This window comes from Micropterus salmoides, unplaced genomic scaffold (assembly GCF_014851395.1).
Source record: "Micropterus salmoides isolate LMB-PRFRI ecotype aquatic unplaced genomic scaffold, ASM1485139v1 Ms_hic_scaffold_20, whole genome shotgun sequence".
Classification (NCBI taxonomy): Eukaryota; Metazoa; Chordata; class Actinopteri; order Centrarchiformes; family Centrarchidae; genus Micropterus; species Micropterus salmoides.
The window spans coordinates 25,456,390-25,482,890 of NW_024041151.1; the positions used below are offsets into that span (position 1 = coordinate 25,456,390).

A 26,501-nucleotide genomic window follows, 5' to 3' on the forward strand; every position below is an offset into this window, starting at 1 on the left:
ATGATTCAGTACGTGTTGTGCGGCTTTTATTTTGGCGGTGACCGGAAATCCTGTTGTGTTCGCTGAATGGCGGAAGTCTGAACTGTGGATGAACCGCTCTCAGTTGTTATGAGCTCCTGTTATTCCATTTACGTCCAGGTCTGAATAGAAACGGCCTACATAGTTGTAGGCTTGCCATAGAAGACAGACACGGCGTTTGTTAATAAAATACAAGCATTTTGCCTGTTTGCGTGTTTGCTAGTGTTGTCGCGAGGAAGGCTGGAGATGTGCACGCAGACGAAGGCTGCAGCTCTGATGGCAAACATACCGCAGGCAGACATCGACCCGTCCGGCGTCTTTAAGTACGTCCTGATCAGAGTTCACAGCAGAGAGGAGGGAGACGACTCGGAGGTAGATTATAGTCCGAGGATACGGCTGGGCTGAGTATCACGGTGAGTCAGCAGCACTTAAAACTAAAGAGGGCCAACAGGGGGTCCATCAAAGCCTCCCCGTAAAACCCGAGACCTGTAACAATTTAGTAGTTTATTAGGCCCACATGTGTTAGTGGGAAATTATCCACTGATCGATGAAAGTAACGTAAACCTACCATTAGCTAAAACTAATGCAGACTAATATAATATCTGTGGAGTATTCAGCCTAACGTTACCATGATGAAGAGGTGGCCAAAACAATAACACCTCTAAATCTAATTTACTGCCTCCAAAATCAACATAAAGTTAGATCAGCACCTTATATACAGTCTATGGTCTACGGTCAGACACAGGCCAGCCATTAGGAATTATGGACAGAGGGACAACATTTTCCAAACGTAGCCCCTCAGAGACACCCACTCCAGAACCAGAACCACTACCACCACCACCCACCCATCTAGGTCTGCCAGCAAGGGCAATTTCAAAGAAGCTCTTGGCCATTAGCCTTATGATGACACAGAAGGAGTCTCCAACAAGAAATTCCAAATTGGGTGTTATAGACCCATCCAGGCTCCATGCTCTGTTTTGCATAGACGTTTTTAATATTATTATAAAACACAAAAGGTCAGGTCAGTTTTATTTAAAAAAATGTTTCTTTCACTAGACTGTGACGGTTATGTTCATTTATACAAGGAGAGAAATAAAGCCCCTCCAATGATTGAGTGAATAAAGAAAAGTAAAATCAAACACTGAAGAAATTACTGCAAGGCATTCAATTATGTTCTAATTATGAGTGAACAAATAAATGTACTTCATCTCTCAAATTCAGTTTGAGGGCTTCATTTACTAAAGTGTTGGTCAAGTTGTGTGCATAATATGGCTGTGACAGCTGAAATGATATTAATTATAATCTCTATAGCTTATTATACTCTAACCATCTTTGCAGCTGTATCCTGTGCCTTGTGATGTGTTGCTACAAGTTGGAATATGTTTTAATAATAATCCATTTATTTATGTAAATACATATCAATTGTTTCAGTCAGTGATTTAAGACAGGGTCAATTTGCATGGGCCCCCCTATGGCCTTGGGCAGGGGTCATCTGTACCCTTTGACCCCCCCTGACGGCTGATTATGCCTTTAAGTGTGTTTAATATCAATGCACTATTATGGTTAGTTATGGTAAAATACAGATGAATAATTCACATACTAATGTGAATATATTCGTAATGACAGTGCTTTACATTTACTATAGGCAGGTCAGCGCTGCCCTCTGCTGGACAACACTGAAATGTAAATATATACACCACTTTTTCTGTGTTGTGATTTGATTGATTTGATGTGGCAATTTATGCAATTCTAAATCTTGCACTGCCCAGGCCTGCAGGAATTAAAAACTGTTTAGTGTATTCACTTCAACACAGAAGATTGTATCTTAATTACAGAACATGTCGAGTGACGAGTTATAAACCTTGATTAAAAACACCAGATGGAGGCAGCTAATATAAACAACAAGCAGCAGTCTGTGATGAATCATAAACATATTTTATGAACAGCTGGGAGCTCAAACACTAACGGATCATTCACAAGTTCATTAGAAACAAATGTAAATGTATCAAATGTTGGGATTAAGCCAAAAGCCAAAGGTTTTTTTCTAAAAAATTACATCATAACCCAAATAAGAAATACTGAGCATACTGTATTTTTAACTGTTATGCATAGTATTTAGAGATGAGATATAAAGCACAGTGTTAATGCACTGCCCACCTGTCGCATCCTTTCTCTTGCAGCTGATATCTATGACAAGGTTTCTGAGGAGCTGGAAAAGGGCGGCCTCCTGGACTGTGAGTGTATCGGAGGAGGGAGGATCAAACATGATTCCCAGGCCAAGAAGATACATGTCTATGGATACTCCATGGTGAGAGAGTCCTGCTGGATAAAAACTGAGATTATGCAGACAATAACAGTATATAGAGTAAATGTGCCATGAAACCAAAACTATGAGCTGAAAGAGGCTAAAAAGCTCCATAGTGCTGCCAAGTTAGCTGATTATTAATGATGGGGTTTTCACTACGAGGAAGGCAAGGCAAGTTTATTTGTATAGCACATCTCAACAACAAGGTAATTCAAAGTGCTTTACATAAAACATAAAAGCAACACACTACAACTCACATTTATAATTAAAATCAATGTGTAACATTAATCCCCCGCGACATTATGCCTGTACTCAGGATAAGCGGTTGACGATGGATGGTGTAACATTAATTATTTGAGCATAATTAAATGGTTATTTTCTAACTCTAATGGAACATTGATGTGGTACTTTTCATTACAGGGATTTGGGAGAGCAAACCACGCAGTAACTACTGAGAAACTGAAGGCTCGCTTTCCAGACTATGAGGTGACATGGGACAATGAAGGATACTGAACTGAACTAAGACCAGCCTCTGTTGGATGCCCTTTTTCCTGGACTGACATCGCACTTATCTAACACCCCTTGTAAAAATGCAGAGCATGCCATTTTAAACCATTCAGAGTCCGATAAGGAGCTTTTGATACCACATTAATCTAAGACTAAGACTGACCTACAGTGACAAGTCTGAGGAGAAAAGAACTCTTTTGGGGGGGTTATTTTTATGTTACAATTTGAGCAAAGAAATATCAAACAATGTTGTTTTTCACATTTGTACTCTGTTTGGATCTAAATGATTGTTTTGGAATTTCAATAGGGTGTAATAGCATCTACAATTATAAAATAAATAACTGCTCATGGCAATTTTGTAGAGTGACATACAGTCACTCTCTGACTTGTTTTAGAGTCACATGGCCTCATAAATCTGACCTAATCATGTTTGCATACTGTGTTTCTTCTGTAGCAGATCAGTTGTATTCATGTCAGCCATCAAACTGTAAATCAACGTTATAGCCTGTATGTCAGCGGGTAGATAAGACCAACTTGATGATCTTCGAGGATTACCAGTATTTTACTATCATGATATTCTGGTAATATTGCCAGTGAGAGGTCCTAGATATGCTGTTGGCTTAGTATCTAGATATTAAATCTGAATTCTTTTTGCATGTAGTGCAACAAGCTGCAAACACAACACTTACTTCATTTTATCACTTCATAAAGTTAGAATGGTTAATGTGTTAGCTATCAGTTGCAAGCAGACATCAAGCTATCTTAACTTTCATTTAAAGTCCAGTATTTACTCTTTTTAGCCATTTTATCACCCACTAGCACCCCTGAGAGAAATATCTGGCTCTTAAGCTGGTAAATGTTCCATTTTCTTCACCAGCTAGACGCCAACGTTGTCTGTATGCTGCTCGTGCTGGGTCGGTAACGTAACTTCCCATCACAGCTGCCTGCTATGACGTGAAAAAAACACTGTGAAGAGATACGAAACTGAATCAAGACTTGAGGCAGGGGGAAACTTTTTCTGTCATGTTCCCCCTCCAGAAGCCTAAAAAAGTTCCAAGTGCCCATCACACACAAACAGATTGAGTCATCAACAATATTGGGGCAGCAACAAATAAACAAGGAACCAAGTTGAATTCGATCGAAATAAAATAGCTGAACTGATTTCTCTTACGGCCCTTTACCTCTAGCTGCTCAGTGAACTCATAATGGGGTCAATCCTTCTGGATCACTTTCACCAACTGTGTCTACTTTGGTTTTTGTGGAATATAAGGATGTGTATAGTGCGGAAGACAGTAATTTGAAGGAAATTGTTATATGATGGTTTATTGCAGTTGTATACTGGGAGAATGTAAAGTCCAGGTGTTATCTCTCATGAACAGAGAGGAGGTCAGAGTCAACTAGCAAAGACTCTCCAGGTTGTGTTCAGACCTTCAGACGGATCCGTTGGAAGAGGGGGAAAAGAAGATGCTTCAATTGAGGAGCTCAGCCCTCATTCTGCTGTTGACTCTGCAGTTTGGTAAGTGCACAGTCAACCAGACTCCATTCAAACAGTGGGAGTTTTGCTGCTGGTGCTTAGCTTATCATATACAGATTGATAGAGAGAAGTAAACAGGACACCGCGGATAGTGTTGAAACATGTAAAAACAACAAAAAATAGTAATTTTACATCCACATTCTTCCAGAACTTTCAACCACTTATAAAAGTACTGAATCCACAGAAGAGTTTAAACATGTTTTTTCCCCCTGTTTGTTGTCTGTAGTCTTTCAGAACAGGGCAGTAGCTACTATAGGGGACACTGAGCTCATGTCTGTCTTTTCTGCGAGTATGTTTTTTTCTTTGTAACCTGAGAATAGTTAGCATTCTACAAAAAAAAAAACCCTTACATGTGGTGGTTATCTTATAATTCCAGTATTTCTAGACTCAATAGTTATATACAGCTGACTACATGGAAGCCAACAATAATTCTAGTATATATAATGTTTTAGTATTTTAAAACATAATAAAGACGTTTGTGTTTAGAAATAACGAAATACTGGACAGACAGCACATTTTTTATTTTTTTTTCCTGGAGTCTTATATACATACACACACACAAAAACATACCTGTATATACTTTGTTTCTAGAATATATCAAAATTACTAATGTGTTGCTGTATACTACAACAAATCTGTGTTTGTGTTGTTACTTGATAATTCTGTCTTTACATTCACTTTTAATTCACATTAGAAAGAAAGAAATAACTGAAACAATTTTAAAATAGGTTTTAAAAAGTTTTCTTTCATTTCATTGACGTCAGCCGAACTCAGTAAAAAGTTATCGGACATTTTATTCAGCTGTTATTGCAACATGCGCTGTGTGTGATAACTGAACATTTTCTCACTATGAAATGTGCAGCGATGCATGTTCCTACTCAGTCTGATTTTCAGCTGTCAGGTCATTGAAGCACTAAGCAAGTCTTGAGCCTTAATCAGAGACCTTTGGTTGCACCGATGGCATTTTGCTGCTGTTAACCTGATTACATCTCTCGGGCCTTTGGCATCAACTGTGCCATAAACGTTTGACAGTAACAGGTCCTGATAAGAGAGCTTGGGGTTGTGTCACCTGGGAGATTTTATACAGCCTTCAAACAGAAGCAAAGATGGGAAGTGGAAAGTAGGATAGGAGAAACTATTGTATTTTCCACCCCACTCCAGTCTGACAGTTCCTTTTCCACCTTTGAATCACAAATAAAAATCCCCCCTCAAGGTACTTACTTGCTTGTTTTCGGTCTGGACAGATGATTTTGATTTGTTTTGATTTTGTTTTTATTGTGATTTTAATACGGACTACTGGGAGACTAGCCGTTGAACTGAAAGAGAGCCAAATAAATAAATACATTGAGGAAAGGTATATCCAAATCCCTGGACTGGATTTTTCTATTGAAGGTGTTATCCAAAAGGCTTCTTTTTTTACTTCCATAAAATTTGTATTAAAGGACTACTTTTTCATTGTGGTATTGCAACTTTTTTTTTTTTTAAATTAAGGACTTATTAGGAATAATGTTGTTACTACTGTGGACATGAGCCTAACATTTGGATAAGACATTTCAGATAACAGTGCCAGATTTGAATCACTGTATGTTTATGTTCTAATATTCTGTATTAGTTTGAGTTAACTTTTATCTTTTTACACAGCGGCTGGTTCTTGGGCTCAAATATGTGAAGCTCCTGGGAAGAAATGTGACTTTGTGTGTGACTGTCCTAGCTGCAGCGATGAGCAAGACTGTGGTAAGTTTAAAAAACGTTATATAAATATGGTATCAGCTGCAAAGACACTGTTCTAAACTAAATACTAGTTCCATAAGTTATTCTCATCTTTGAGATGAGGGTGTTGTATCTAGAGAGGCAGACACCTGATCTAATGACAGACTCTTACATTATTTACATTTAATGAATAAAAAAAATGAACAATCGTGTGAATATAATGCAGGGCTCTCAAGTTTTATCGAAAGTTTGGAGTGAGATAAGGCATATTAGAGGAGGAGCCACTTAAATATTTGCAGCAGCGGCCCCTCTGCCCCAGCCAATTCTCTCAAGTTTTTACTAGCAGTTTAATTTTACTTATAGTTCATAATTAACCCGAACAAATAGAAAGTATAACAATAAGTTAATATGATAAAAGACTATTTATATATATACTTATATTTCAAAAATACAAATGTAGGCTATCAAACTAAAAATAAATTTGGCCCCAAACGAGCCCACTGAACAGCAGTGCTGTACACATAGGCCTACAGTAGGATGGCAGAACCTACGCATGTATGCCAAGCTGTGTGCCAAGCTTATGAAAGGTGTTTTGTGTTGTAATTGTATGTTGCACATTTTAATGCCTTGATGACAGGGGTAGGGGGCTCCCACTTAGAGCCCTGTGCCTCAAGGTCAGCTATTTACACCATCATGATGGATGATAGCTTTCTGTCCAGAGCCAAAATAGAAAAATATCTATTCCTTTCATTAGTTTAAGGTAGCCAAAGCTAAGCCCAGTGGTAGACAGTAACAAAGTAGTACTGTACTTAAGTACACATTAGAGGTACTGAACTTCATTATTTTCTTTTCATGCCACTTTCTACTTCTACTTCACCACATCTCAAAGGGAAATATTGTACTTTATATGAGAGCTTCAGTAAGTAGTTACTTTAAAAATAAGCTTTTTACACACAAAATGTATTTAGAGTTTAAACAATAGGATGTTTTGATGTGAATTAAATAACTTAACAGTTTACAGAAGTTCAGCTAGAACTACATCAGTTAGGCTAATTGACAGAAATTTGGGGTGGTGATGGTGCAATGGATAAGACTATGCCTTTGGTGTGAGAGACCCAGGTTCACTTCCCATTGTGACCCATCCACCATTGTGTCCCTGAGCAGGACACTTAACCCCTAATTGCTCCAGAGGCGTGCGACCTCTGACATGTATAGCAATTGTAAGTCGCTTTGGATAAAAGCATCAGATAAATGTAAATTTAATTGGCAACTGTTTTGTTATTAGTCATTTTTCATGTAAAAACATTTCATGGTTCCAGCTTCACAAATGTGAAGATTTGCTACTTTTACTTGATTATTTTAATGTGTTTTTAATCATTTTGAGGTTTGGACTGACAAAACAAGCATTATGAAGGTGTCACTTGGGCCCTGGGTAACTGTGACAACATTTCTCACTATTTTCAGAATGTATTACTATCAATTAATGGAGAAAATAATCAACTGATTAAAATAAAAACAATCATTAATTGCAGTCTGATACAAAATAGTTCAACCCCAACCAACTACATTAATGCATGAGGAATAATAATCAAGTGATATAATAAATACTAGTATACAGTCATATGGGACGTTTTTCTTTCTGCTTTGAGTAGGCTACTTTTATTTTAATTGGCTACTTCTACATTTTCCAGCTTATACTACTTACATACTTTTACTTAACTGTTCCAATGCAGTACTTGCATTATTTTTAAAGTGAGGTATTGGTACTGTTTATTTATTTATTTTTTTCTTTGATACACAGATAAATGAGATTTCGTCCAGGAATCATAAAATAAAAATGCTAAAAAAAACAACAACAACAACAAAAAAAACCTACAGTTACCGCATTCATCGGGTCTTGCGCTTCAAACTTCCACTCCCTGTGTGCACGCGCATCCATTTTGCCTGGTAACGAACGTGCTTTGCAGCGGCATCACGGAATTCACCCGGAAACAACGCATTTTAATTTCTGATCGGCTAAACGACTCTGGCATTTAGTAGATTACAGAGAAAGCTATGAACCCGGCACAAAATGATCGTCCAGTAATTTAATATAGCATAGCGGGACAACTTCGAGGACATTATCTCTTAACTTTCTTCTCAGCGTGAGAAATACAAGGTGTGGCGTGTGAGCGTGTGAACTGGCTGAAATGCGTGTCTCACGGTGAATGCGTGAGACTTGAGAGCCCTGTAATGTGTCAATACTGCAGGCATGCAAACTCCTCACCGTTCGGCGAAATTCGCCCTTGTGAGACCAAAATGTGTCACCGACGTGATTTGTGCAGATCCGATGAAAAAATATTTTGCGCAAGCCTGATGTAACGTTAAGACATAAGTAAGCTAGCTTACAATATTACCTGTCCTGTCAGATACAGAGTAATGTTGCCAATTTTATAACTTTGCCCGCTTTTATTAACCATGTTATTAACCAATAATATCAGCTAAACTGGTGGTGGTGATGGCGCAATGGTGGGAGACCAGTTCAATCCCCCACTGTGGCCCATTCATTGTGTCCCTGAACAAGACACTTAACCCCTAGTTGCTGCAGAAGCGTGCGACCTCTGACATGTATAGTATGCAGTTGTAAGTCGCTTTGGATAAAAGCGTCAGCTTAAATGAATAAATGTAAATGTAAACTAATATTCATGGAGACCAGTAGGGTGCATAAGGTAGGCTAAAGTCAACAGGATAAAAACTTGTCGGCATCGGTGTTATTAACACTGGGGACGCTGCTGTGTTGTTGTTGTCTCCACCACTTTTTGAAAGCATTTGTTAAATAACTTGCAACCAGAAATATTAGATTAGATATATTAGACAGTTAATTTGCACTTATTTATTTATTTAACTTAAGCGAAAAAACAATCAAGCTACAAATTATGAAATGACCCCAGAACTGCGCACACCAGTCAGTCAGTAATAGACACAGTGGCCTTTTTGGCCAGGTTTCCCATTCTCTTAAATTTTTAGATTTTCAATTGTCACCTGCCACCTCAATTTTGTTTTTCCTTTTTACATAAATAAAACATTTCCACCATGAATTATTGCAGGTAAGGAAATTGGTGCAGAAAATGTCTCCAGAATGCAGGAAATTAAATGTTTAATACTCAAACCCCACAAGTTATCTATACAAACATGTAAGCTTAAACAGACCCCTCTCACACTGTCTCTGATAAACATGCTTGCGTATCCATCTCCTCTGTTTTACCCCTGACCTGTTTGCATGCCTGAAAGTGAAATCTGGCAGGCAAAACGCGCACTGAAGAAGGAGTCTAAGCATTGTCTACTGAAATAAATTAAAAACGTCCTTTTTATAGTGTGTTACACATTGAGATAAACTACTCAAACACAACTTGTGTCACTCACTCACTGACAAAAATCTTTTAATTTTTCTTATCCGTTTTTACCACCTCAAGCCCTAATTCTTGCAGTCAGTGGAAAAACTCAATAATGCTTGCATCATTCCCCGAAAACTTAACTTAATCGGATCTGATCAGTTATTAGTTCGTAAAAATCTCCCAATGTTTGGATCTGCATGTGGTATTTTAGTAATACACTTAAAAACTGTTTCTTTTACACCTCTCAAGGCTACAGAGGAAAAGGGTTTGAGTGTGACTTTGAGGATGCAGGAATGTGTGGATGGACGGACCAGTCCATAAATACAGCATTGTACAGCTGGGAGAAACGTCAGAGAGGAGACACGCTGCCCGACAGCGGGCCATCTTCTGACTACACCACCGGGACAGCTACAGGTATTGTTTAATGCACCGTCACTATTTCCTTTGTTCCTAACCCTTTGTTGTTTTGTCCTCATGTTGTATATGCTACAAGTGTCAAGCGCTTTTTAGTTCAAATTAGGAATATATTACACACACATACAGTACATATATACAGCACCTAATTTAGACTGATGGTGCCATCAGTACAATAATATCAATGCATTTTAATGTTTAGTGTTTTTATGTCAGGCATAGCATAATTGTTTTACAAGTCAAATAGTCTAAAAAACAGTGAACTGAGGGCATGAAGTTCATTTTGAAGAGCTGTGTTTAAGTTCTTCTCTTCAAGAAAGTTCATATTGGAGTTAGTTTGAATTGCTTTAATTTGCTCTCTTCTGCTTGCATTTTTCATGTTCTGTAGATTATTATTATTTTTTTTATTATTTGTTTCTTTCTGTCTTATTTCTGCCAAATGTATTTGATTGCCATACTCAGATGTTTTTGCATGCATCGTAGTTGCATCCAGGTTCCTGCTGTGTTACAGGCTTAATGAAAAGTATTTGACTATGAACATCTGGCCACACATTTACAATCGTGCTGACTATAGTGACCTAGTTGTCCTGTTTCAAAGATTCTCTATCTATTTTATGATGATGGAAGAAAGGTCAAGGTGATATTTTATTTTATCATTAGCTTCAGAGGTAATTATAGTGAATAAAACAGGAGAGAGACAATATTAATGTAGTTGGTACAAACATTTAGGACACTGTAACTTAATCATACATTAATCATGTATCAAAGTTGATAAGTTGTGGACCAAGCTGGGGAGAGTAAAAAGTTAAGATGCTTTTGCTACATAATGTCTTTACAATGACTGGAATAATAATTTTGTTCCTGTTCTGTTCACTGAACAGTGCACATCCCAAATCCCAAACACTAATAATGAATGGAGAAAATATTTCTTACAAACAATTTTGAAAGATTTTCAGCTCTATCTGTCTAGCAACTAGCCCCCCTCCTCCTACAACCAAAGTGATACTATAAGTGAACACTAAAATTCAAGAGTGTTCATTTCTTTCATTCTTTAAATGGCAAAAGTTGGTCACTAAGGTTTTTGCAGAGGCTTCTAATGAAAGCATCATGTAAACATGAAATGTACTGATGAAGTATGTAATTAACAGATCATAATGTGATTTTCACAGCCAGCTTCAACAGACAATAATTTCTCTGCAGCTGTGGGTTCAACCACAATGATCTCCACCCGGCAGTTAAATTTGCATTCAGGTCAACATTTACAAGGTTTGGCTTGTCTTCCCAGCAATATAACATGTCAAAAAGAGAGCAGAGGGAGGGGGTGGTGTGAATTTATAATAGTATGGAGGGAATGTTAAGAAAAGCATCCTTGCTTATTTAAAAATAATAATGCTGGATTAAGGAGAGGATAACTAAATAACTAAATAATGATGCAAACACAGAATGTGATGTTGTGTATATGTGCATACATAATACTGGGAATGAGCTGAAATTTTTGATATAGTTCATAGTAGCTAGTAGTGACAAACCCACAAAAAAACACCTAACCTAACCAAATCACCTAACTGCAGATGCCCTCAGCTTTACGGACCTTTATAGTATATTTTAAGTCATTGTTAGGCGCACTGTACACTACCTGCTCAGACAGGCACAGTTTGCGACTAGCTTGTGAACATAGCGGAACATTTGGCAGCAAAAGAAACAAATATTTCCCTCACGAGTTGGTGGTGGAGATAAAAAAGAGAGTGAATTTTGGACTTACATTCATCAGGTGGACACAAACATGACTCCAAATGCTAATGTGGCCCACTATGGGGGTAACTTTGCAACTGTAAAGTTAAAAGTTAAAAGTGTTGCGTTTACAGCTTATTTCTACTGCCCCAAAGTGGCCAAAAACTTGGTTGAAAGACCAGTGTTTAGGAGAATCTACAGTGGCTGCTAAACATACAAAAACTAACATGAAAGGCCCCCTCTAGAGCTAGTGTTTGTCTGTTCTGGGCTACTGTAAAAACACGGCAGACTCTGTGGAGGAAGACCCGCTCCCTCTGTAGATTTAAAGGGCTCTAATTAAGGTAATGAAAACACAATGATTCTTATTTTCGGGTGATTACACACTAATGAAAATATGACTATTATATTCCATTTCATTGTACACACTGGTCCTAACCTCCCAATGTAAGTATTGTGTTAGTATGTATCCTCTTTTAATGCTGGTTTCATGTTATGCTATATACTCCAATGTGTATGGTTTTGTTTTGTCCTTCTTCTCATTAAAGTTGAATTAATTGGTATGTCTGTGAAGATTCTCAGTCATCCAGGTCATAGTTATTCAACGAAGGTTAAAGTCAAGGGCAACTGGACTTGGCTGAAGATACTGGAAGACGTTTCGTCCCTCATCCAGTTGCCCTTGACTTTAACCTTCCTTGGATAATCAATTGAGATGTTTATTGGCCACACGGGGGCAGTGGCAACAAGCTGTTCACACAACACTTAAGTAGCGCTTTATCACCTTTTGGTGGTGAGCAAGTAGCATAACAAAACCATGAGCCAAAAGAAGCTCTGTAGAGCTGCAGAGTTAGAGATAGTTCTCCGGGGTTGTCACTACAAAGCCACACCTTTCACATTACAGGCAATCATTTGATCTGTTATTAAAATATGTGAATGTCAAATTACCTGGGAAGATGTAACTGTTGTTGTAATAATGAGAAGATGCTTTAGATAAAAGTAGCTCTGAATCATCACCCTCATGTCCAATTTGAATCAGTAGCCTAATTCACCCTAAAAACTGTGCCCTGCACCAAACTGCGATGTTAACAACAAATAAAACACTAAATATTTCCCATCACACAGGTTCGTTTATGGGAGTGAGTGCAGTGAGGACAAAGGGTCTCAGTATTGCAGTTTTAATCTCTCCTGAGATGAAACAGTCTTCACCAACTTGTCGCCTTCGCCTCAGATATTTCCTGTGGGACTCAGGTAACGACCATTAATGGATACAGGTCATCCATTCAAACTGCCTGCTTTGGCCAGCTTATATCTTAAAACACAATGGTAAACGCAGGATTCCACATTATTTTGTACTACTTTTACTCGCAGTGTTTGCATGTAATTTATTTGTTTCCCTGTTTGTGATTTATGTTCTGTAATTATTTGTCATAACTCTAATTTCATTGATTACTTGTGTCTATTGGAAAACTAATAATTGGGTCATTCCTTGCTGTTGGTGACTTTCCAATGTGCTAAAAAAAATGGGAAATGGGGAAAAAAGAATACTTTTTGTAATCATATGTTTAACCTTCAGGAACATGTATTGGTAGAGCTCAAGCACTTAAATTATGATAATTACAGCTGGATTGTTCAGACATGGACTATGAGAGCATTCCACCCTGTTAGGGACATATAAACAGGTATTATAAAGTGTTAGTAATGCAAATATTCAACAATACTTCTCTTACACCTTATGTTTCCCTTATTTCATCACACATGTTTTATTTCTTTGAATATTAAAGAAACAAGAATTGTGGAGTAGAACATGTGTTCATTGTTTAGAAAAGTCACATTCTTGTACCGAATTTACCGAAAATGGAAAATTCTAATAGAAATTTGCACAAACAAACAAAATGCATGATGTGAAAAAAATGGTTGGAAAGTACCCTAACAGGGTGGAATGACACCCTGTTGGATAACAGTTTCTCAGTTGGTTTCAACAGTAATTTTGTCATTAACTCACACAACATTTTAATTAAGCACTTTTTTAAACATACAGGACATAAAAAAAATATACATCACTGCCTCCCCAAAGTGCTCGTGCTCCAATTGTTCCAACTGAGAGACAAACACTGTGTAAATGCATATTAACTGATTATACACCAGAGGGTGTGAAAAATATATTTGATGATGGCTGCGATGAGTTAGGACAGAGGTTAAGCCAAATAAATATAATATAACTGATTATAATTATAAAGTGTTTCCTTTTATACATATTGGTAAATTAGATGAACAGTTTATCAGCGTTTGTATGCATTTCCTGACATTTTGTAATAGATTTTAAACGCTGTTAGGTATATAAACCTACCAGGGTGGTCATTTGTAAACCAAATTAGCCATTGCTCTGAGAGACAGCAAACTTTAGTAAGAAAGTTCTCCACACATACACAGTACTTTAGTATATATAGCAAACATGTTTGTGATTTTTGAAACATTCGGTTCATTTTCTTCATAATTTAGCCTAACAGGGTAGGACGTACAGGTTAACATCATAAAACTTGCAAAAAAAGGCAGACAGAAAGTTGGGGCGTCCACCTCACTTTGCTCCTTTGAATTCCCCCTTAATAGGGTGATGTACTTCCTGAATGTGGATTTATAGGAAGTGTAGTTTTTTTGTTTGTAAGGCGAAAAAACGTAAACTAACAGTGTGAAACGCGACTTTGGAGACACAGTAAATTATAAAAGTAATAGTACTGTTTACATTGTAATATATTTATAATTAGATAGATTTTAACTTTCTATTTCTATTTTGAAGTTATAGGGTATTTCTATTTATTTAGAATTTTATTGCAAATGTGTCTCACAGAAATTGAAATTTTGCTTTGGGGACACTGTAAAAAGGAGTAAATGTGCCCCCCCCCAAAAAAGGTTATTTTACATACTTGATTTTGTGTTAATGTTATAAAGACCTAAATATATGATAATAGCCTTTTGTAATAACCATTTTGTTTATTTTAAGTAAAATATTAAGAGTAACTTCTTGGGGATGGAAAAGTCACCAATAGCTAGGAATGATCCAATTATTAGTAGATAATTCGTTGTTGTGTACACTGAGATGAGATTTAATTTCCCCTCCAGCTAATAAAGTAACGTTTCCTGTAGGTCACACAGGGCTGGGCTCCACACCCTTGTGGGCGTCCATCCTCCACCAGGACTCTCAAGAGGCCATTGTGTGGCGTCCTGAGGCCACCAGTGTCCGTGGTTGGAGAGAGGCTACCATCTTTCTGGGCCGTATTCCCACAACCTTCCGAATCCGTCTTCACTCGCAGCGCTCTGAAGGGCGAAGGGGCGATGTGGCGGTGGACCAGCTGGAGTTTCTGGACTGCGCTCTGCCCTGTAAGTTCCTCAAAATATCCTGTCCATGTGCAGAGTGAGACCATGATTTTCTATGGACTCAATTATCAATTAGCTGATCAATCAAAATTGCAGAGCCATGATGAGCATAATCATGGCGATTATTTTGATGTTGTTTTCGCTCATTGCATCATCAGTACCACTCCCTGGGAAAGAGTGTCCAGCAGGGATGAAGGAGTGTAGGCGTGGGGGCTGTGTGGAGCGCCGGCAGGTCTGCGATGGCAGCGACGACTGCGGTGACGGGACTGATGAGGAGGACTGTGGTGAGAAATCATCTGATAAACAGCAGCCAGCCACCCTGTGAAACAACAGTACAGTAAATACAGTATGTAGCCTATTAACCAGAGAATTTGGAATACACATTGCTGTATTTGGGTGGAGGCAGAAGTTTCAAAGCTGGATATCTGAAGTATCTGCATAGCCTAATGAGACAAAGCTGTGAGAGAGATGTTTTTTGTGATTGGAGTGAATCGACCCTTTAAACAGAGGTTTCACATTTAAGTGCATACACTTGTCCATGAATTTTCAGTACTGGGTCAGAGCATTTTCATGACCTAAATGATGGCAACAAGTCCTCATACCTACTGAAAATGGCAAAATAGATCGTTGGTCATTGCCTTCTAAAATGACACATACGACCAACAGTCTTCACATGAATTAAGCCTGAAAGTTCATTCCTGACCTTTCAAACAGCAGTTTGGCAAATAAATTCTTAACTCAAGGTCCACCTACTTGCTATTTCTGGAGCTTTCAGCTGCATCTCATGGTCTTCCTGTGCTACCTCCATGATGACCGAGCAAACCTTTCCACCAATGAAGACAGTGAGATGCGAATGAAAGCTCTGGGAAAGGCTATTAAATTGACCCTTTGCTTTGTTTTTTTATTTTATTTGTCAGTCTTTGTATTTTACAGTTTTCTGATTTGCCACTTCTGTGGTGAAGGTCAGGCAGTTAGTTAAATTAAGGCAAAGACTATGTTCATAGTTAAAGGAATAGTTAATGTAAGGAGCAGAGTTAAAATTATATGTTCTGGTTCTATTACTTGGCCAGTTTAAACTAATGAGATATATGAGAGGACATAACATCTTAATTAGTGAGCTTTAGAGGTGCTGGTAGGTGTCTTTTGATACTTTTGGACAGTGCCAGTTTTTATGCTAAGCTAACCATCACCTGGCTGCAGCGTCATTTTTAATGCACAGACATAGGGTACCTTTAGGTTCTCAGAAAGAAGTATGTATCTAACGTTACATCGCAATGCAGAGTTGCAAGTGAAAAGAAGACAGATGCATGCTGCGTTTAAGCGCAGTGAGAGTGTAAGGGAAGAGCGACTGATTTAAAAGCCGTCACTTTCAAGAGTGTCATTGAGTGAAACCCCGTAGCTGTGAACCGCTGCTTTAAAAGAAACATTGACTGTTGGTATGAGATGGGATGTGAACAAACCGTCACATGCCTGTACCACTGTTGCTTCTCAGAAAAAAATATTTCCAGAGGTTGCTTGTCAGGAAAACTAAACAAACGACCAATGCTGTAATGTCTCTGGCGAGGACAGCTTTGAAAATGCGCATCCTTATCCATTCCAAATTCCCTGCAAAATGTCTCTGCTGCCTGTACGGAACACACTCTTAAAAAATCCGAAATTCATTAAGAAGAGGTTCACACATTATATTTTACCACACAGATTACTGTTTATACTGTCCATCCAGTGGTCACCAGTTAATGTAAGTTGTATGTGTGTCTCCAGCAGGGTACCGGCGCTGTGACTTTGAGGAGGGTCTGTGTGATTGGGACCTGACGTCACTTTCCAAACTGAAATGGGTAAGGACGAATCAGAAGAACATCTCCATCACAGATCCTCTGAAAGGACCAGGCAGGGATCATTCTAACAACCGTGCGACAGGTATCTGATGAATCATTGTCAAAATCATTCTTTTTCACTTTGTGTTCAGTGTTACTCTTTTGACTTTTTAAATATTTTGAGTAACTTTGTTTCTAATAGTTGAGCATGCATAAAAAAATAATATAGAAATAAAGGACATTGTTCTTATTATTGCAGGTTACTTCCTTTATGTCACTGTCCCTGATGGTGGTCTCACAATGGACTGGGCCGCTTTCCAGAGTCCCCTCCTTGAACCCACCAATAGTTCGCATCCTTGCAAGGTTAGTCCTAAGCTGACTCCTTCTTCACTCAGAGAGGTTTTTACATTCTCAGGCTTCAATCACAGTAATTTACTTACAATCAGACTTAACGCTGGAGTGCTGAGCTTTAATATATAAATCAATATCCATTACATTCAAGCCCTCACCATACAAGTTCACACAGTGCTGATTAAGGCTGGTCTAGGCAATTTATTTCCGGTATTTGTGGCTTTGGCAGGACTGTAAAAAGCAGCTGGTCATTTAATTTGGTCTGAACAGCAGCATCTCAGTATGGCAGAGCCTTTGCAGACGATGTCATAAGCACGTGTTGACAGAGTAGTGTGATTACTCTCACTGTCAGAACAGGGAGACAAAAGCTTAGGTTTTAAGTTTTCTGTATCTTTCCACTGTAGATGGTGATGTACACTCACCAGTATGGGCCGAGGTCCGGCGGTCTGACGGTGCTGGTGGCAGATCGTAACATCTACCCGGTGTGGAAAAGGGGAGGAGCCCTGGGCGATGTTTGGGTGAAGGCAGAGGTGGAGATTGTCACCAACTCCACTTTCCAAGTGAGTACTTCACATAATGATGTAGCCTAAATGAAGATATTGATTCTTAAGATTCATAAGTGAAGGTAACTAACAGGAAAAGTATTAGACATGTTCAGAAAGTCCTTTAGTTATCCATCCATCCATCGTCAACCACTTATCCTGCTTACAGGATTGCGGGGTCCTTTAGTTATCACACGTTTAAATGTGGGTTTAATGTACACAAATTCTCACAAACTTATAGTACTAGAGCCTGACTGATGGTGAGTTTTTGAGGCCAATACTGATCTGATACTGAGTTGAGAGTTTTATCTGTTTTTCAAACAAACATGCAAGAAAAGTTATCTTTGCACACAGACAGGTGCAAAGTAGAATAAGTAATGAGCCAAAAAATAATCCATGTGCATTTTAATTGTGGGAACATCAAAAATAAAAATTTGAAATGTCACATAAAAGTTTTTACGCTTGGCTGAAGTGGAAAAGTCTGTGTATCGATAAAAGCAAAATGGGACAAAGGGCAATGGAAGCAGACTTCTTAATCATGTTGTTCATGAAGCACGTGACTTTGGGGGCTTTCACACCCGAAAGTCCGCACCAAGGTCCGAACCGGAGTTCATGTTTTGATACATTTTGATACATTCGCTTAGTTTTGGTTTGGTTTCACACTGCAGTTACCTATGCAGCGCACTAAAGGACTTTACATGACAGAACTTGTGTTATCATCCATGTGGGCTGCGTCTCCCTAAACCTACTTGACATTGATTGGTTGAACAGTTCCACTGGAGCTTTGACCAGAATGAATGAATGAGGAATGTACAGATGTCATTGCCACTATTGTGTTATTATTACGGCATTAGCCTACTACCTGCAGCACCAACTTAACTCGCAATACCTTCTCATCTCAGTGCGGCAATTACCGACGTTGTGTGAACATTAGGCCTATATCGTTGGTGGTGTTTTGGCATAACACCGGCAGGAAAGGGGGAGAAGACTGCAAGCAATCCTTGCATCCCTGCACCTCCATTTGAAGAGAGACCATAATTGTGTCCTTTTTCAATGCATTTCTCCGTGCATTTGTTTGTGGTTTACACGGGAACCACCAAACTTCCTGTAAATAGTCTGAAAGTCCGAACCATCCAAAAAATTATTTCATGCTAGAAACAGATCCGGACCGAGATTACCTCTTTTTGTCGGACCAAATTTCATCTGTTTGGTCTGGACCGTGGGGGAGATTTTATTTCATTTCATTTCATTTATTTATTTAAGGACAGTGCACATTAATAAACATTTCTGTAAATGTGCCAGTGTTAGCCAGCAGGCTAATTTTCAACTGTAGTCCATTGGCAAGATGTTATACTAGGCACATAATAGCTTAAAAGAAACAAAAAAAAAAAAAAGACAAAAATACACATTAAATCACACAGCAATTGATATACAACAATAAAACATAATGCCATAGCACTGGCTCCATTAAAACATAACATCATAAAACATATAACATATAACCATACAGCCATACAACTGTTAGGGCATTAATAAAGTTACCATCTAACCATCTATTTAGCATACATATACCAAAAGTTACAGGACAGCTAAAATATAGAGACAGACATACATTATTATTATGAGAGGTGTTCACATTTTTGTATGCTCAAAAGCCAGACCTTAAGATGTTGTGAGAATGTATGGTATGAGGTGGAATTTCTAATATCCACAGGCAATTGGTTCCATAGTTTAGAGGCTCTCACAGAAAAGCATAATTGGCCAAAGGAACTGGACCTACGAGGGACTACACAGTCCCCTCTTAAGGCAGACCTTGTGGTTCTGCTGCTAGATGACTTCTGCTGTATAAAAGTACAGAGTGGTGGGGGAGCCTTCCCATTAATGATTTTAAAGATTAGGCATGCATCACTGTGTTTTAAAATATTTTCCCAATTGAGTAGGTTATAAGTATTAAGAATGTTACAGTGATGGTAAAGTTGGGATTTTTTGTCCAATACTTTAAGTGCTTGTTTGTAAAGTGATAAAATAGGCCTTAGTGTTGTACTGCATACCTGGGTCCAGCTTGTCATACAATATGTTAGGTGAGGAATTATCATAGTTGTCATGTATAGCTTTGCTACAGGTGTTGTCAAACAGTTCCTTATATACTTAAAGTTCGCTAGGTTATATTTGGTTATTTGCACTACCTTTCTCACTTGATGTTGAAATGATAGAGTAGAGTCAAGAATAATGCCTAGATATTTGAACTGTGTAACTGTTTGAATGACCTCCCCAGACACACAGACATTGGGTTCACAATGAGATACAGTGTTGCTTTTACTAAAAAACATACATACTGTTTTCTTAACATTGAGATTCAGCTGTGAGCCAGTAAGCCATTTACGTACATGTACCATTGTATCGTTGAGCTTGGCAACAACTTGGGCTTTAGTTTTCGCATGAACATAAATGACTGTATCATCAGCATACATCTGCACCTCACATCCATTGCACACTAATGGCAGGTCATTTATGTAGATGCTGAACAAAATAGGGCTCAGGACAGATCCCTGGGGTACACCCAGTTCGTTCCTCAGGGGTGGTGATGTCTCATCATTAACTCTCACATACTGTACTCTATTTGACAGATAAGATCTCATCCAGTCAGTAACACTGGTTGACAAATTAAAATAAGACATTTTGTGGATGAGTATTTCATGGTTGACAGTGTCAAAAGCTTTTTTCAGATCTAAGAAAATTGCTCCAACTATGCCTCCTTTGTCCAATTTTGACTTGATGTTTTCCACAAAGAAACAATTTGCTGTCTCAGTGGAGTGATTGGCTCTAAAGCCAAATTGCATGGAGTGCAGTTTAAAAGGGCTTCTGTTAAGATGTTCAGTCAATTGCTCAGCCAGAAATTTCAGTCAGAGTGAAGACTGGCTGTAATACATCAATTGGTGAGGAGTGTTGTGGACCACTTATGGGACTATGCACAGTCAATCTCACAGAATTGACAAAATGATTATTGAAGATAGTCACAACTTCAGCTGGTTCAGACTGTAACTCTCCTCAAATTAATACATGAAACAAATAAACAGATATTTCCTTCACAGTTTCCCACCATTTGAAACCTCAGTGGCGCTTTTATACTTGAATCATCTAGTTGCACTCTGTTTCTCCGCATTGGTATGATTGCAACAGACTGGAGAATTGCACCACCAGCTGTTTATCTCTATGCACTCAACTCCTCACATTCGCATTACAGTAGTGGATGAAAATTCATATTCATAAAGATAAACTATGGAGAATGTTGATAATTCTTTAAAATAAATAAAAGATTCAAATATCATAAATAAACATGTTACAACAACTTACTCCATGAATGACAAATTCCTGATCACCATACAATTGTTTTTTCATAAAATGGGTATAAAGTGAAGCACCTTGAAAAATAAATGATTCTCAGCTTTAGTCTTTTGTGTTTGGATGAAATTGTATTACAGTAATAAATACCCATTTCCTCTTTTTCTTTGTCCCTTCCTCTGTCGAATTTTCTGTCATATTAGATTTTATTGATGGCAGCAATCAGGGACTTTACATATGGAGGTATCGCTGTCGACAGCATTGTTTTGTCTCCTGAATGCCGCTTATCATCTGGTAATCTTTTTAACTATAATTTTAAAAAATTATTATTCCACATCTGCAAAGGAGAGAGTGTAAATACCTTCTGTGGTTTGGTATACCTGCCATCTCACACTCTCTCTCTGAACAGAAAATAATACATGGGCAAAATTCCCTGAATCTCCTAAACACCCGTGTACTGAACCGGACAAGATGTGTGACTTTCATCCTGACTGTGCAGGAGCAGAGGATGAGGCCAAATGTGGTGAGTCTATTCACCCCGTTGACTCAGTTTTACTTTGATCAACAGTTTTGCAAAGGTTTCGAGGTTGAAAAGAATTTATCATAGCCAGTGGAGGCATAAGTGATGCACCTTAGGACCTCAGTGGCCATTAGGGGGCCCCCCAAATGCTGTTGTATATCTGTGTGTATATAAGTGTTGACGCTTTGGGAAAAGCAGACTTGTTTTAAAGGGGTTAAAAAGGGGTTCAATTTAAGGAGGAGCAAGACAGTCCAGGAAAAATGTCAAATACTTGAAAAAATATGCAGTCCTCTGTTCACTTCTTCTTTTTTGTCTCATTTTGAGTGCGCTGTCTCCATTTCTGCAGGGGATTTCTCTTACACCAACGGCAGCTCAGGCTGGACTGACACCAGCATTGGGAGTCAAGGTTGGGTGCTGTATGAAAATTCTACATCCAAAGGTACAGCTACTGCACTATCATCACAACACACAACTAACTTTATCTATTCATATTTAATGATTACGATAAGAACAAAATATTTGTTTCTTTCATATTTCGTAGAGGACTACCTATATGTAGCTGAGGCCCCAGGTCAGCAGTTGACTGAGGCCCAGACACGGACCCCCCTCTTGGGCCCCTCTGGCCCAGCCTGCACCCTCAGCTTTGAATTCGCACTAACTGGGAATCCAGATCACATCGGTAACTAAATGAACTTGTTATCCGACATGTCTTCTTTTTTTCTTACCTTTTCCACGACAGATGACCTCAATGTTTTAGTTTGTTTACCTCTCTCTGCTGCAGGTGAGCTGTCTGTCAGGGTGATTGACAGCTTGCTGGGCACGCAACCTAAACTGTGGGAGTTCAGTGAGAAGACAGGAACAGAGGAGGGGGCGTGGCAGCACGTTGACCTGCCTATCGGAGTCAGAAAACATCGCTTCCAGGTCAGCTTATTTTTATTAGGCCTGATAGACACTGATATAGTTATCATTTTTACATTGGAAATGTTTGCATTGATGACATATCTCAAAATAGAGGTCAAACTTGTCTGAAAGCATTTAGAGCTGAAGACATTTGATATATCTCCAAAGTCTTGACCTTCTATCCTTCCAGGACAAAACATGTTTTATCTGGTGGACAATAAAGTCAGTCCTTAATCTGTTCCATAAAGTGCTTTTTTTTAAGCCAAGCAAAGTTGGCAATTGGTGACTAATCATCATTTTGAAATGTTTGTTTTGATGAGAGACAGAATAAAATTGGAAGTCAAACTTTGAAACGTTGGCTGGCTGTTTCCAAAATTTAAAGACTTTAAGGCTCTTCCATCCTGCGGATCCCAACAGTAAAATCCATTTTAAGTGTGGCCACAAAAAGTGAAATAAATCGATTTTACTATTAAAGTAGTATTTGTTGATTTTTGTCAAAGTATTTTCACTGACAGTATTAAGGCTCTTCTGTATTCCTTCTTTTGTTTTTATCAGCTGGCGTTTGAAGCTCGTGCTGTGAAACTTTGTCCATGTTCCAAGATTAAAGTGAAAAACGTTCGCTTTGTCAGCTGTCATGCTGGCTATTTTCCATCTTCTCCAACAGGTAACTCTCATAACTATTGACAGTATACACACTTAATATTGCCTCATGCATACTCTCATATTTTACAAATGTCTCAGAGCTTAGATGAATTTTTATTTATTTATTCTTTACTATGTATTTATTTTTTTGGCCAGGACTGTCATGTAACTTTGAAACTGGACTGTGTGGATGGTATCAGGACAACAGTGACAACTTTGACTGGATGGAGCTTGATGGGATGGACCACACCATCGGGATCGGTAAGCTCATTTAAAAAACAAAAAACCCCAATGCAGTGTACATGGATATACAGCACATGAGTGTATTTTGTAGTAGGGAGTATCTCACACACACACACACACACACACACACATATACTTTGCTTCCATCTTTCCTTAGCTTCACTGGTAGAAAACATCAAATCTAAAATGAATCCATAGGAGGATATTAGCAATTTCTCAGGTGTTAATAGGCCATTACATCAATGCAATGAAGAGACAGCTCTCACTCACAATAATAATAACAACAACAACAATAATAATAATAATGTTCATAGTTTTGTATATATTTTTGTATTTTGCTGAATTTTCACCAGGAAATGTAACAATCACATCACTTCCATGTTCATCAGGGTGAGATTCTTAGATGTGACATTTGGGATGTTATTTTAGTCCCTACACAGCCTCAAGGCTGGAAGCTATTATTATCATCATCAGGGAACATAGAGTGAAATCACAGCGACAACAGTGTTCCATTCTGTTGAAGAAGCACTTTACAAGTTCTTTACTTTTAAATTTACAAAAGATTGAAGTTGTGTCACAAGAATAACACACCCATTAACACCTGATCTTCTGCTGTTGAGTAGTTTGTTGGAAAGTGACTTTGTGACTTCAAAGCCAAGACTTTCTTGTGACTTGCAAAACAAGAACTTTCTCACACCTCTGTTAGCAACTGAACTCAAACATGATTCACAACTTTTTGACCAGCGCGCTGCCCCAGAGACAAATGATGATTTTTTTCCCAGTTTGAAAATACAGGTGCATCTCAGAAAATTATTTCAAGCCTTTGATATAATTTCGATGATTATTGCGTACAGCTTATGAAAACCCCAAATTCAAAATCTCAGAAAATTAGAATATGACATGAAATCAATAAAAAAAGGATTTTAAATACAGAAATGTCAGCCCTCTGAAAAGTATAATCATTCTGCATGAATTACTGCCTCAGTGCGGCGCGGCATCATGGACGCTATCAGCCTGTGGCACTGCTGAGGTGTTATGGAAGACCAGGATGCTCCAATAGCGGCCTTCAGCTCTTCTGCATTGTTCGGTCTCATGTCTTTCATCTTCTCTTGGCAATGCCCGAAAGATTCTCTATGGAGTTCAGGTCAGGCGACTTTACTGGCCAATCAAGCACAGTAATCCCATGGTCATTGAACCAGGTTTTGGTACTTTTGGCAGTGTGGGCAGGTGCCAAGTCCTGCTGGAAAATGAAGTCAGCATCTCCATAAAGCTCGTCTGCTGAAGGAAGCATAAAGTGCTCTAAAATGTCCTGGTAGACGGCTGCGCTGACTCTGGACTTAATAAAGCACAGTGGACCAACACCAGCAGATGACATGGCTCCCCAAACCAACACAGACTGTGGAAACTTCACACTGGACTTCAAGCATCTTGGATTGTGTGCCTCTTCATTCTTCCTCCAGACTCTGGGACCTTGGATTCGAAATGAGATGCAAAATTTGCTCTCATCAGAAAAGAGGACTGAGAAACAGACCAGTTCTTTTTTCTTTAGCCCAGGTAAGACGCTTCTCATGTGGTTTGTTGTTCAGGAGCGGCTTGACAAGAGGAATACGACATTTGAAGCCACGTGTCCAGGACCCGTCTGTGTGTGGTGGCTCTTGATGCAGTAACTCCAGCCTCAGTCCACTCCTTGTGAAGCTCCTCCACACATTTGAATGGCCTTTTCCTGACAATCCTCTCCAGGCTACGGTCATCCCTGCTGCTTGTGCACCTTTTTCTTCCACACTTTTCCCTTTCACTTAACTACAGCACTTTGAGAACATCCAACTTCTTTTGCAGTTACCTTTGAGGCTTTCCCTCCTTGTGGAGTGTGTCAATGATGGTTTTCTGCACAACTGTCAGGTCAGCAGTCTTCCCCATGATTGTGAATTCCACTGAACCAGACTGAGAGACCAATTAAAGGCTCAGGAACCCTTTGCAGATGTTTTGGATTAATTAGCTGATTAGAGTGTGACACTTTGAGCCTACAATACTGAACCTTTTCACAATAATTTTAAACTTTAAACACAAATTTTCTGAAATTTTGAATTTGGGGTTTTCATAAGCTGTACGCAATAATCATCAAAATTATATCAAATAAAGGCTTGAAATATCTCACTTTGCATGTAATGAGTCTATATATATATTAGTTTCACCTTTTAAGTTGAATTACTGAAATAAATGAACTTTTGCACGATATGCTAATTTACCTGTAAATCAATTTAAATCTTCTGAATAATTTCTTTTAATGCTTGATATCAATGAATAATAAATTGTTGTATTTTTTATTGAGCTGAAGGGACAAAATATTTCATAGTCTACTTGCTGTAAATGTAGTATAGCTTATTAATTGGATCACTCATAATCACTATAACACATGAAGTATAATAAGACTGCACTGTGATGCCTTAAAAGTCACTTAAATTCCTGCCTGTTTTTCTGTTGACGTCTAGGCAGAAGCCTTGTTGTGGACATGTGGAGTCCTTCTCTGCGCGGTGTGTTCGGACGCTTAGTTTCATTCACACAGTTACCAGGTCCTACAGATTACTGCCTGTCCTTCTTCTACAAACTCTACGGGCCAAACACAGGTGAGGATGAGACTGAATGGAAAGCAGTTTAGAGTGAAATAATGATGAATCATCTGTTTCTTTAAGCTTGTGAAGATATATATAGATTTATTTTTTATTTAAATCCTTCTTTATGAGTAACTAATTTAAAGTGAATAATTTCTTGTCCTTCTCACTCTAACTGCCCCATCCTCACCCGGTGATCCCGTCCAGGTGCTCTGACTGTGAAGCTGTTAGATAACAGCGGTTCTGAGAGCGTCCTCTGGACCCGCAGTGGAGCTCATGGCAACATGTGGCACGAAGCGCAGTGCCCGGTACCACACCAGCTCACAAAGTTTCAGGTATGGAAGAACTGCAATTATTAAACAATATTTAAAAATTCATGCAGTGTCACAGAGCTTCATGTATCGTTCATAATTCAAAAATGAGTAACAACAAAGGGGGAAGGTACAGTGAAAGAGGGGTTCGGACTTTGTGAGCTTTAAGCAAGTACTTTTGGATAATCTTTGGCCCCACAGAAAGATAAGATAATCCAAAAATTATTGTTTTATTATCTTCCTTCCTTTCCAACTCTCCCTTTCT

At 38.5% G+C, this 26,501-nt stretch overlaps 2 protein-coding genes across 2 annotated transcripts in view; both read left to right on the top strand.

Moving 5' to 3' along the window:
- The first annotated feature begins 48 nt into the window (after positions 1–48).
- On the top strand, positions 49–3,254 carry phpt1 (phosphohistidine phosphatase 1). The gene is given in 4 exon segments (XM_038733599.1): positions 49–395; positions 397–431; positions 2,199–2,326; positions 2,744–3,254. Coding segments are annotated over 4 exon segments (387 nt in total). The 5' UTR covers positions 49–264; the 3' UTR covers positions 2,837–3,254.
- Positions 3,255–3,389: 135 nt separating this feature from the next.
- The window catches only part of mamdc4 (MAM domain containing 4), a 31,508-nt gene continuing 8,396 nt past the window's right edge, over positions 3,390–26,501 (top strand). The window contains exons 1-18 of the mRNA XM_038733597.1: positions 3,390–4,346; positions 6,006–6,098; positions 9,698–9,862; positions 12,713–12,838; positions 14,732–14,965; positions 15,121–15,246; positions 16,724–16,879; positions 17,036–17,139; positions 17,532–17,687; positions 21,215–21,305; positions 21,421–21,534; positions 21,878–21,970; positions 22,073–22,210; positions 22,313–22,452; positions 22,987–23,095; positions 23,230–23,334; positions 25,806–25,940; positions 26,133–26,260. Of these exons, the coding sequence (XP_038589525.1) occupies positions 4,295–4,346; positions 6,006–6,098; positions 9,698–9,862; positions 12,713–12,838; positions 14,732–14,965; positions 15,121–15,246; positions 16,724–16,879; positions 17,036–17,139; positions 17,532–17,687; positions 21,215–21,305; positions 21,421–21,534; positions 21,878–21,970; positions 22,073–22,210; positions 22,313–22,452; positions 22,987–23,095; positions 23,230–23,334; positions 25,806–25,940; positions 26,133–26,260 (2,265 nt within the window). The 5' untranslated portion in view covers positions 3,390–4,294. The remainder of the gene's footprint in view (positions 4,347–6,005; positions 6,099–9,697; positions 9,863–12,712; positions 12,839–14,731; positions 14,966–15,120; positions 15,247–16,723; positions 16,880–17,035; positions 17,140–17,531; positions 17,688–21,214; positions 21,306–21,420; positions 21,535–21,877; positions 21,971–22,072; positions 22,211–22,312; positions 22,453–22,986; positions 23,096–23,229; positions 23,335–25,805; positions 25,941–26,132; positions 26,261–26,501) is intronic.